This window comes from Ursus americanus, chromosome 22 (genome assembly GCF_024610735.1).
Source record: "Ursus americanus isolate L20-20 chromosome 22, mUrsAme1.1.p, whole genome shotgun sequence".
Lineage (NCBI taxonomy): Eukaryota > Metazoa > Chordata > Mammalia > Carnivora > Ursidae > Ursus > Ursus americanus.
Window position 1 is genome coordinate 34,025,935 of NC_142148.1, and position 13,296 is coordinate 34,039,230.

Consider the following 13,296-nt stretch of genomic DNA (forward strand, 5'->3'; position numbering starts at 1 on the left):
GGTAGAGTGTGATTTTGTCCCTCTCCTGCTGCCCCTCCCCCAGCTTGTGCTCTCTCTCTCAAATAAATCAATAAAATCTTTAAAAAAAAATAAACAAAAAGCAAATATCAGTTCTAGAGCATCATCCCAGACGACAGGGGATCTCTCTGGTGAGACCTAGAGTCTGTAGTTTTACTACGATTCCCAGCCTACCTGCAACGTTAGGCACATTATCAGGCTTCTCTGTGCTCTCGAATCTGAAAATGAAGCTTACTCCCCCATCCTTGCAGAGTTATCTGAGGATTCATGACAGTACATTTAAGTCGCTAGCACAATACCTGGCACCCTGGAAATAGTCCATAAAAGCTAGTATTAATGACATGTTTTCTAGCACAGTTGTTAACATGTGCATTCAGAGTTCACCTGCCATCCACGTTCAGGAAAGATCCAAAGGGACATGCAGGGATTTTTAACCTGGCATCCACAGTTTTCCATGCCAGTTTATTGTGAATTCAGAGTATGTTTCTATGGGACTCCACTCACCCCTCAGCAGCCCAGTAAACCACTCAGGGTGGGGGCTGTTAATTTGCAGGGGTGGGGGAGATTATCAGAGTCCATGGACTGGGATGGGAAAAAACCACACCCTTAGTTTTTACCAACCTCAAATGAAAGGTAGGCATTTCCTTCAATTATGAACATAGGCACCAAACCACTATGGTACAGGCAAGAACTGTGTCATCAGGAGAAATCACCACATTACACCTGTTGGAGATAGCTCAAAAAATCACATAAGCTCATTACTTTGAAATTATGGTAGTTACTAGACCCATCATAAGATCTTGTTATTTAAGAGATGCCTGGGTGACTCAGTCAGTCGGGTGTCTGCCTTTGGCTCGGGCCATGATCCTAGGCTCCTGGGATCAAGTCCCACATTGGGCTCCTTGCTCAGTGGGGAGCCTGCTTCTCCCTCTGCCTGCCATTCCCCCGTCTGCGCTCTACCTCTGACAAATAAATAGATAAAATCTTTTAAAGAAAAGATTTTGTTATTTAATACATTAAAAATTAAAATATTTTGATAACTATACTTCAATTGGTTCCCTTAGTATTTTACTTTATGAATTTAAAGACATTTCCTGAAGAGTCCACAGCCAAGAGGGTCCAGGGTACAAAATTAGGCTAAGAACTCCAGGGCTAATGGCTACTTCAGTTGTCATGTAAAGTGATGTTTCTATCACCTCACACCTGTTAGAATGGCTATTACCAAAAGTCAAGAAATAGAAAGTGTTGGTGAAGATGTGAAGGAGAGGAAACTCGTGTGCATTGTTGGTGGGAATGTAAATTGGTGGAACCACAATGGAAAATAATATGGAAGTTTCTCAAAAAATTAAAATTGAAATATCATATGATCCAGAAATCCTACTTGTCTATTTATCCCAATGAAAACACTAACTTGAAAAGATAGCTGCATCGCCACATGCATTGCAGCTTTATTTATTTATTTATTTATTTATTTATTTATTTATTTATTTTAAAAGATTTTATTTATTTATTTAACACAGACAGAGACAGCCAGCGAGAGAGGGAACACAAGCAGGGGGAGTGGGAGAGGAAGAAGCAGGCTCATAGCGGAGGAGCCTGATGTGGGGCTCAATCCCATAACGCCGGGATCATGCCCTGAGCCGAAGGCAGATGCTTAACCGCTGTGCCACCCAGGCGCCCCTGCAGCATTATTTATAATAGCCAAGATCCAAAAGTTACCCAAGTGTCCAATGATAGATGAATGGATAAAGGAAATGTAATGTGACATGAATTTCTCAGTCATAAAAAGGGAGGAAATCCTGCCCTTTGAGATAACATGGATGGACTTTGAGGGCATTATGCTTAGTGAAATACGTCAGACAGGGAAAGACAAATACTCACTTATATGTGGAGTTAAAAAAAAAAAAACCAACCCAAGTTGGTAGACACAGAGAACAGATTGATGGTTGCGAGGCAGAGGTTAGGGGGTGGGTGAAATGGATGAAGGGGTCAAAAGGTACAAACGTTTTTATTTTTATAAAATAAATAAGTCCTAAAAGATAATGTACAGCATGGGGACTATGATTAATCATACTGTATTATATATTTGAAAGTTGCTAAGCATAAATCTTCAAAGTTTTCATAAGGAAAAAAATCGTAACTATGTGTGTTGATAGATGTTAACCAGACTTACCATTTCACAACACATAGCAAATCATGTTGTATACCTGAAACGAATATGTCAGTTATCTCAAAAAAAGAAAAAGTGACTGAACTTGTCAGGTTGTCTGCTGGGGAAGGATTCACAAAGACAGGACAATGAGATAACAAGTATTTGTTAGCACTGACTGATCATGGGTTTTCTGGACCTTGGTCTGGGAGCTGAGGACACATCAGTGAACAAAATAGGTAAAAAAAAAAATCCCTGCCCTCACAGAACTGAAGTGTGTGTGTGTGTGTGTGTGTGTGTGTGTGTGTGTGTGTGTGTGTTATTCAGGTAGTACGATTCATGTACTGACTTTGCCTAACTTTGGGAGCCTTGGTTAGCTCAGTTAAGATGGATCACGTAAGATCTTGGAGTCTCTTCCATCTTTAAATACTTTCAAATGCTGACAATGAGGAGGCATACTTAACCAAAGCATTTGCTACGTGGGCAAACCTTTCAGGATAAGTTCCTTTGTTTTTAAAATAGTGTATTTTGATCCAGACATCGGCAACCCATAGAGTTTCTCAATGCTTCTCTTTTTGTCTTTCATTAGATCTATTTACGTAGATTTGTCAGGGTCTCAACCATATTCCCTTGACCCTTCTTGGAGGCCACTTGCTGACAGTTTCTGTACAAGCTTCCCATGCCTCTCTCTCTCTTGTCAAAGGGAACAAACTTTGTCCATACACAGGGTAAAATACTAGTAAAAGTTGATGTCCTTGGAGCAACTCTCAGCCAACGAGGCGTAGGAGACAGTGGATAAATACCCAAGCATCTTCACCCCCAAAAGGACAATTCTACAGTGTCTTTCCCAGAAGGTCTTCAGTGGGACTGAGCTGCAGTTACTCACAGTGGTAAACCATTCATTAAAAAAGCCTTTTTTTAAGAAAAAGCTTCTCTCCCTTCTTCATCTCACGTCTCCACACTGCCATGTTGAATGAGCTTCCTGGGATCATCTGCCAAATAAAGTACTTATATCTAAGTATCTGTCTTAGGCTCTCCTTTCGGAAGAACCCACACTAAGGTACTAGATTTATTTGACCTGGACATACAACTGAAGATGCACACATGCGAAGGCTCAAGTTGCCTGACTTCCCGAACAATTTGGATATTTGTCCTACATTGTGTCACTTTCAAGAACTGCCCCTGCTTGTACATTATGTACCTGCTTCAGACTGAATCGATTTTTTCTCTGTCTGGAATCTCATTACTGTTTCTTTGATGACACAGTGCTATTCATCTGACTGGTTTGACCAAAGAATCTGAACTCATTGAGTTGTTCACTTCATGGAATGATTTTATTTTTTCAGTAATTGCTACTGAGTGTGTTCTTCCCAGTGGGTAATGGGGATACAACCATAACTCAATCTGATTCCATCTGTCTAATCCATTTTAAAAAATCAATCTCATTTTAATTCAAAATAACTTCCCTCTCTTTTGCTTGGGTTAAACTTGTATCAGAGAAAGAGATAGCAATAGATAGGTGGTGGCAGGAGAATGTACGGTATGCATTTTTGTTCTCCTTTTCTTTCTTCTAGATCCTTCCCCCAAACCATGGTGGTCTTACACTAACACACGGCCCAAATCTATGGGGAGCAGCCTGGAAGGGAGGTTCCAGGAAACAGCTGGCTGCAGTCAGCTGCCTTGGAGATGCTATTGGACGAAGGAGAGATGCCTGAAAGTCATTTGAATCAGCCTAAGACCACAGCTGCTATCGAGGGTGGTCTTCGTGTAGACGGTCCATGTAGATTTTAGAGTAAGGTTCAGCTCTTCCTTGACCCCTTTCCCCTGCAGAAAAGTTGCCTTATCTCTCTGTAGTTCCCCCTGTGATGCATACCTCCAATGCACGCTCCAAGTTAGGCATCTCATTACTTGGCTAAAGTGGTTTGACATGTTCCCTTTTCCCTCTCCATGGCCCATCATAGACAAAGGGACCTGGTGTCTTCCATGTCCTGCAATGGCTTCCTGCCTGGAGGAGGATGCTTCCATCTTTCTCTTCCCTGGAACACAATATAATACATCCTTTCTCAGCCTGCTACCTCCGGCTATTTCCTGAGGGTTTCCACTTTCTGAAATTTCCAGGTTAGGAAATGAACTCTTTTTTTAAAAAAAGAAAGATTTTATTTATTTATTTATTTATTTATTTATTTATTTATTTATTTATTTATTTATTTATTTATCTTTCAGGAGGAAAGAAAGAAAGAGAGAGCAGGGGGAGGGGCAGAGGGAGAAGGGGAGAATCTCAAGCAGACTCTGCATCGAGCGCAGAGCCCAACATGGGGCTTGATCCCATGACCCTGAGATCATGACCTGAGCTGAAATCAAGAATCGGATTCTTAACCGACTGAGTCACCCAGGTGCCCCAAGCAATGAACTCTTTATATACAAGCGTTCCTCTCAACATCATGGGCTAAGTGTTAATGCCTCCCTGGTCCCCCAAAGAAGAGGAGGCACCCAACACTGTCTTCCAGTCTACTAGAGAGCCTTCACTACACCTACTTTAATCTAGAATAATCTCCTCTTTATGTCTTTTGTTGGGAAAAGGCTTCAGATCAGTTCAGCATCTTTGAAACAGGGAAGTGGAGTGGGAGACTTTAGTCATGAATCTGGCTTTCCTTGCATGTGGCCTTCCAGAATTTAGTAATTTTTTTTTTCTCAGTTGTGGTATCTTTACCACAGTCTTCCACTGTTTGTGACCTCTGGGGATGGGATTATTTATCTTTGGTTTATGTCATCATGATGTTACATCTAACTTTTTTCTAACTCATTTGCATTCCCCAAGATCATAGGGAAAGCATTCTTGGTTACTCAAGAAAACAAATTCAGGAAATCGCTGGATTTTCTAATAACACGATGGGAAAAAGGCAAACATTTAATTTTATTTGCAAGTGCAGTTTCTGCCAATAGTTAGTGCTCACAAAACCTTTTAAGCTACAGTAACTTTTGGTAAACTCAATGAATATTTATAAAATACCCAGTGATAAGAAAATTACAGAAAAATTTCCATCACACTGTTGAAAATGTTTGGAATCCAAAATCCACAATTTTCTGCAATGGTTTTTAGTATTTGTTCTGCTTAAAAAAAGATTTTCTTTTTCTTTCTACTTCTACATAGTCCTGGTTAAATTAATACAATCTGTTCCATGAACTTTTAGGACGGCCATTTTCTGGATTTAGATTTTTATTCATACATCTTTATATTAATATTTTAATATTTTACATAAAACATTGATTTGTTTTGTTTTATGAAACAAAATTATAGATCCTATTCATGGTGAGACATTTCCAGTTTGGGGGTAAAACTGAAAAATCTAATCTGTAGAAGGTCATTTTATGCCTTTTTTTTTCCTTTTTAGCTATAATAAATAATTAACAACCTATTAATTACAAAAATTCTTAATTATGCTTAGAGCAACCAGAGCATTTTCACAAATTTAAATTCCTGTTTGTTACAGTATGTTGAAGTCATTAAGACAAGCCTCTGGTTTTCCAGTTTGGTAACAAATGGCTTCTTTTTTTTCTGATGCATAATTAATAGAAACTAATGATGACTGTGTAGCTCTTCCAGAGTTTTTAAAGGCAAATCTATATTGGCCTACAGTTAACATGCAAGTTCATCCAACAAGCAACACGAAGTGTATTGTAGTAGTCATTCATTTTTATCAACATTCAAGAAGATCTAGTCAGCAGCACAACTCCCCTATGTCGAAACACGTTATAACAGGGTCACAACTGAAGTCGGAACACACACCTGGTAAAAACACCCCCTTCCTAATTCATCCTCTAGAGTCGGTCCTGACTTCCAGCACGATACAGGAACAATAGCAATTAATACTGCGGTACGAAGGTAAATACAGACAAGAGTTTGGTGTGCTAGCATACAGAGTTTTCAAAACAGTGACAAACAAAACCAAACATCTTGCCCTGTTCTCTCTCCTTTCCCATGGTGAGACTGGAATTCTCACAGTCTTCCTTCAACATTCCATTTGGGGAACTGAGTCCAATGATCCTAGTGCTGAAAATTGTTCCCTTGGTGGGAAATGTGGCCACATGGGGACATGGCACCCACTGGAGAGAGGGCACGACGGGAAACACCCTGCTGTGCAAACACTGGTCTGCGATTAATAGCCTTGAAGGAAAAATTGATTTTTCCAAAGATTTAGCTTTATCCCAAGGAGTGGCTTGGTGGCCTACTGTGGCTCGAATTTTGTTATTTTTGGTTGGATAAATGAAATGTGTACCTCCATCACCATCACTCTTAACTCTTCCTCCATCACATAAGACACTTGTTAAGATAAGAAAGATATTCTACTAAAGCTGACGGTGATTGAGAGTCATTCAGTATTCAAAGTTCCTAAAGAATCGTTGGTTCTCTGAAAGGGATAAAAAAGTAGGAAAGGCTTTGTTCAAACTCTTGCTAGTAAACAAGTATTACTTCAACTGATACTATGGCTACGTGACATCAAAGTACTATAAATTATCAAAACTATCGTACAGAAAAATTACAAATTCATTGCAAAATACATTACACCGCTACCATTAAGAAAAAAGTGCTTTTGTTTTCCTTTTTTTTCTTTTTTTTTTTTTTTTGCCAGAAAAGTATTCTTTCAATATAGAAAATCCTATGCGTTACCCTGCATGTGGCTAGGATATGTCGTAACGGAGTTTGTACTGAGTCCTTCTGATTTGCTGGATGAAGGGCTGAAAAATATAATAATGACTTATTAAAGCCGTGTTCCAAATGACCACACCAGCTGTCAGTGGAGAGATGCCTGTTTTAAGACACAAGAAGATGCCCTGGTCTGTTGAACCCTGCCTGTCATCACATTGTCCCACCGATCAGCTGGTTCAAGTACACAGGCCTTTTTCATGTTCCTCATGTTCTCCTGAATTATTCTCATGTCCTCATCTAGCTCTTCCACCTATTTGAATCCTCTGCTCAGTGATGTCTGTATTGTCTCATAAGGGGAACGATGCAAGATGGCGGACCTGCCAGTTTCAAGAATGGATGTCCAAGGAGTTCCTGGGCTGTGGCTCTTTGGGAGGGTTCCCTCACCAGCATCAGGTCTAGGAATCCCCGGAGCACTGAAGAAACCTGTGAGAACACAAGAGCCCATCCTGAGGACTAACACAGAAACCCAACCCAGTTCCCCTAAAGTGGTTTCCCAGCCACTTCCCAGTTAAGTCATTCTATCAAATGACATCAAATTCTAGAAAGTCAGCTTGAGAAGAGAGAAGTTATGGAAGCATAAGTAGGTACTGCCTTTATTAACATATGCTGTTTTCTTCACCTTCTTCAGTATATGTGTTGCTGAAGCGAGTGCTTCTTTGTCTTCTTCCGGCTTGAAATAATAAAAAATGAATTGCCTTTAGGCAATGAAACATGACCATCGATTTGCTAAATTAAATAATAATAGGAATAATGATATTATGGAGTGCTTACTATTTATAGGCACTGGTCACACCCATCTGATGAAGTGTGGTACAAACATGGAATAGTTTTATTTTTCTAACAATCACAACCATCTAGGCTTTGTGGACTTCCCCTTCTTGAAAACAAACAGGGTTCTGGAAGGATATCTGACACAGACAGTATGTTTTCCTGTAATTTCTTGTAACTTACTTTTTGAAGTGTATCTTACATACATTCAAATGCATAAATGTTAAGTGTATGTCTTACAGTAGTGTGTGGATATATCTACCTATTTACTCTCCAGCCTCATCACAATACAGAACATTTCTACCACTCCAGGGGGCTACCTTGGGCCCCCTTCCTGTTAATACTCATCTCCCTGCAAAGGGTCACCACTCTCCTGACTTCTAGTAGCATATATTAATTTTGCCTCTTTTTTCCTTTATAGAAATGGAGTTGTATAATACTGTCAGCTCTTTTCTGTCTGGTTTCTTTCACTCAACATTGGGTCTGTGGGATTCATCCCTGAGGTGTGCCATAAAAGCTTTATTTAACCTTGTCATTGCTGTATAGTTAATTCACTGTTAAATTATACCACATATTATTTATCCACCTGGAAAACAACTTTGGGCAGTGTCTAGTTTCTGACCGTTAGGATTAAGGCTGCTCTCGTGTGTGACTCGGAAGAACGTCACGCCATTTCCATTGCGTGTGGGACCATTTTGATACCATGCTATTTTAGCCACTTTCGATTACTTAAACTTAGTCCAATGCAGTAAACTTTTAAACTCCTGCTCGTTTCAAGCAGTCTCCTCTTTTCCTGCAAGTTCACATAACTATAGGGGTAATTCTACTAGGGCTCTTCTCTAAGTTTTGGGGGTGAGGGGAGAGGGTAATTCTCCCCTAAAAGGCAGCCTCAATTCCTCCTAGTGCCATGAGGCAGAGGGGAGGGGTGGGGAGGCATGTGTGGGGTCAATGTTTATATGATCCTGTGGAAATGGCCACTCCCTCCCAACAAGCCCTTTCCCTCCACCCCCACCGGCAGTTCCCAGACTGGTGGTTCTTTGACTCAACATCATTATTTTTCTGAGCTTGATCCTACTTGGCAATCCTTAGAAAACCGGGAAGACGGTACTTGGTCTCTTAGCCATGCTCTTCATTGCCCTATACGATCTGGCCCCTGCTCCCCTTCCTGACATGTCTACCCTTTCCCCTGGCTCACTTCGCTCAGCCACAGAAGCCTTCCATCTTGGCACGGGGCCTTTGCACCTGTTGTTCCCTCTGCCTCAGAAACTCTTCTCCTGGATCTTTGCATATCTTGCTCCCTCCTTCTATTCATATTCACAATTCAGATGATCTGTCCCCAGAAAGGGCTTCTTTCAACCTCCAACCTAAACAAGCTCCCACTCCCTCCTCCTGCAGACTCCAATGCATTACAGTGTTTGCTTCATAGCATGAAATTATTTTATCATATTTATCATATCATTATTTATATTATATTTATTTACCATCTGCCTTCCCAACTAAAACACAAGCTCCATGAGAGCCAGGAAATCTCAGGTCTTGTGCTGCAGTATCCGCAGTAATTAGAACAGTCCCCCGTATGTCACAGGTCCTCAGCGAGGGAGTTCTCATGGAGTGCCTCATTTACACTTCCAGCCGACCCTACAACAGAGGAGCCAATTGTATCCCATTTTCCAGACAAACTTCAGAGATGGAAAGGCTGAATCCTTTGCCCACTGAGTGAAAAGGAAGAGGAGAGATTTGAATCCGAGTGATTCTAATTCCAAGCTCCATGCCCAGAAGCCACGATCTGCTCCTGGATATGATACGTCAGTCTTTAAAGCTACAGAGAGACTGAAAAAAAAAAATCTAAGAATGATTTTAAACGTCAGCAACAGATGCTGCTTCTCACCTTGTGCAGGTCCTTCACTCTTGGAGGTAAACTGTCCCGAATCCTCCGCATGGCCTGGAGGGGAGGCTCATTGAAGTAGGGGGGCTCGCCATCAATCATTTCTATCACCATGATCCCGAGGGACCAGATGTCCACCTGTTAGGCACAATCCAATGGTTATCTCAGGCAAGGAGAATATTCTGAAATGTTGGATGCATCCAGGAGACCCAACAGATTCATACCCATTTCTAATTCAGGTGGTATTTGTAAACTTTCAAAACTTATAGCACAGATTTACAGACTGAAGTGCCAAGTTACCAAGCTGTTGTTAACGGTCTTCATTTGCTTTTTTAAAAATTGTTATTTTTATTTTATTTAAATTCAATTTAATTAACATATAGTGTATTCATTTGCTTTTTAAAGACAACTTCAGTGAAGAGTCTGCCATTTAGGTACACAGGAATATCTTAACATTCTGGAGTTCAGAACTATTTTTTTTTTTTTTTTTTTTTACTGCTAACTTTGGTGGTTACCTATCAGGGCAGATGACAAAAACACCCAAATTGTATGTTATGAACATAGAGAAGACAGTTGCATTTAAATCATAAAAAAAAGGCATCTGACATATTCATAACAAACAGCAGAAAGCTACATTGCACATCATGATATACGCTGATCCTTTTATTAATTCGATTTTTAAAAACAGCTCTTCCTTCCCTACATTGGGGTTCTTTCCTTTGGATTTTATCATTTTGAAGCAGCAGGCACAAAACCCTGCTTTATAAAACCATTTTCAGGGAACAGAGAAAAGAAAAGGAAGAGATGACAAGCAATCCTGTCTGAGTGCAGAATGGGAAGTCAGGACAATGAGAAACCACAGCTGAGCTATCAATTCCCAGTGACAGCCGCTTGCCCATCCCAGCCTCATTACACCTCTTATCAGTGAGCTGCATTCCTGTTGTAACACTTGCTGTGATCTTCCCTGAGAATTTATGCTCTTGGGACCACAGTGAGACAGACAAGTCGAGTACTCATCAAGGGCAAGCGAACAAGGGAAAGAGAGCAGAGTCCGCCTTCACTTATGCCGATATCCTTAGTTCACTGGTCCATGCCACCTCTCCATGCTTCTCCTCTCTTAGAATCGCCTTCTGCACCATAATGTGTGGAAACGCTGTGTGCCCGGCCGGAACGAGCTCCTTACTGCCGTGTGTGTGCGTAGACTTGCGTGCCTCAGGGCTTCGCTCACAGTACTCCCTCTCTAGAAGGCTTTTCCTCCTCTCCTTCTGGCCCCTCATTTTCACATACCCAAACATTATCCCTTAACAGATTACGAGCAATTGTTTCTTTTCCGAGGGAAACAGAAATTGTGCCCTATTTTAAAATGCGCTATAATATTCATATATAATTTTTTCTAGGGGAAAAACATTACTGCTCAGCCAAATATTACCTCTATTTTGCAGAGCTTTCTCTGACCCACTATCCTTCGAGTCATGACATCTGCTCATCTGTGCATTTCTGGCCATGTTTCAAGTTGCATTGCCTTGTTTGGAGTATGCCTGCCACTGAGGGTGGGGTCAGAGTTTGCGTGATTCTCCCCCACCCACAGTGTCTGTTTAGGACCTCAATAAATGCATCTGGATCAATGTTGTGTCAATTTCCTCAATGGTGGCCAGTCCCTTTCCTGCCACAACCTACTCTGTGACAAGTCTAGTGAATGGGGGGCAAATAGGGAGTCAAATGTCATCAACCTGATCTGTGGTCATTTTCTCTCTCAGAACCACTGCATCCCTGAGCCTGTTCAGCCACCCTCAAACAATGACTGTCACCCCCTTACCTCTGTCCCATAAGGTAGCCTAGAAATCACCTCGGGTGCCATCCAGTAGGGAGTGCCAACCAGTGATTTCCTCTTAGGCACCTCTTTAGAAACCTGAGCACAGAAACCGAAGTCCGATAACTTTATCTGAAAAGGAAAGGAATACAACAAAGTTAACAATCTAAAAATACCAGCTTCCAGATGGAGAAGTAGAGTTTCATTTTTTTAAATAATTTTTTATTATGTTAGTCACCATACAGTACATCCCTGGTTTTTGATGTAAAGTTCCACGATCCATTACTTGCGTATAACACCCAGTGCACCATGCAATACGTGTCCTCCTTAATACCCATCACCGGTCTATCCCGTTCCCCCACCCCCCTCCCCTCTGAAGCCCTCAGTTTGTTTCCCAGAGTCCACAGTCTCTCATGTTTCATTCCCCCTTCTGTTTATCCCCCCTTTCTTCTTCCCTTTCTTCTCCTACCGATCTTCCTACTTATGTTCCATAGATGAGAGAAATCATGATAATTGTCTTTCTCTGCTTGACTTATTTCGCTTAGCATTATCTCCTCCAGTCCCGTCCATGTTGCAGCAAATGTTGAGAAATCGTTCTTTTTGATGGCTGAGTAATATTCCATTGTATATATGGACCACATCTTCTTAATCCAGTCATTTGTTGAAGGGCATCTCGGCTCCTTCCACAATGTAGCTATTGTGGAAGTAGAGTTTCAAATTCAAAACAAAACAGTCTCATGAACAGGCCTTGGAAATATTGGTGGTTGTCAGACCTTTTTATGGGAAAGGCAGGATCCATTTTAATGGCGAAACCTCCCATGGCTCCACCAGGGTTCACTTGCAAATGTGAAACCAAAAAAAAATTTACAACCTACATTCCAAATAACAGATTTGTTAAAATTCAAACCCACACCTTTAATTTAATATACGGATGATGTTGTAGTGTAAGTAAATTGCTAGTTTTTTTTAAGCAGGCTCCATCCCCAGCATGGAGCCTAACACAGGGCTTGTGCTCATGACCCTGAGATATAAGACCTGAGTTGAGATCAAGAGTCGGATGCTTAACCGACTGAGGCACCAGGTGCCCCAGTGAATTGCTATTCTTAATGTGAGTTTTGGACATACTGCTGCTGTCTAGGTTGTTTTGCACTGAACACATTCAGATTTCCAAGTACCATGAAAGGATTAACACGATCAACCCCATTTCTGTATTTGAATTAAGGCAAGACCCTATGATATAGAACGCTGAGATATCACTTTGAAGTGTTGACCCTTCTGTTTTCCTCCTCTGCTCACGACAAACTAAATTTGCCAATGTAAACATCAGTGTAGGCAGAAATATGGGTGTAGAAATGAGGTGTTAGTACTTAGTCACTCGGGGTTTAAGGTGGCCATCCTATGACTGAATGTATATGTATGTTATTTACCTTAGATGTCATCAAAAAGAAGAAAAAAAACCCCTGAAAACCCTTGCACAGCATTTTTAAGATTATTCTTAAAAACCTACGGCATCATTAGGCACCCTGCAGGTTTATATACTCCGGAAGACCAGAATTTCGTTTATTTCTGGGAGCCGTGATTCCCGTTCATGATGGCTTGTCTGAATTTCAGAAGGCCTCACTGAAGAGGACTGCTACTTAGGGTTGCTGGTGAAGATAGAATACATTCAAAGAAAAATGGTTCGGAATGGGCATTTGAAGGTAAAATTTCCATAGATTAAAGGTATAGTCTCTATGGCACAAGTTCTTCCTTAATTCTCTTCAGAACTCCCTGAGCTTTTTCAACCTTTTTCTCTGGCTCTTTCTCTGCTGCCCATACCTTAAAGACTGGGCTTCCAAAGGTTTGGGTCTTAACCCTCATCTCTTGTCTTTATATGCTCTTGCTGGATACTCTTTCTCCTCCCATGCTTAATGCAGACCTCTCTCCTCCCTTCTCAACCTATATTTCCATTGAGTCTG

The 13,296-nt window shown here is 41.0% G+C and overlaps 1 protein-coding gene across 1 annotated transcript in view; it reads right to left on the reverse strand.

Annotated features, from left to right (window-relative positions):
* Window positions 1–5,041: 5,041 nt before the first annotated feature.
* The window catches only part of PAK5 (p21 (RAC1) activated kinase 5), a 278,955-nt gene continuing 270,700 nt past the window's right edge, over window positions 5,042–13,296 (reverse strand). Inside the window, exons 8-10 of the mRNA XM_045808933.2 lie at window positions 11,345–11,470; window positions 9,532–9,666; window positions 5,042–7,298 (exon numbers count right to left, since the gene is read on the reverse strand). Of these exons, the coding sequence (XP_045664889.1) occupies window positions 7,143–7,298; window positions 9,532–9,666; window positions 11,345–11,470 (417 nt within the window). The 3' untranslated portion in view covers window positions 5,042–7,142. The remainder of the gene's footprint in view (window positions 7,299–9,531; window positions 9,667–11,344; window positions 11,471–13,296) is intronic.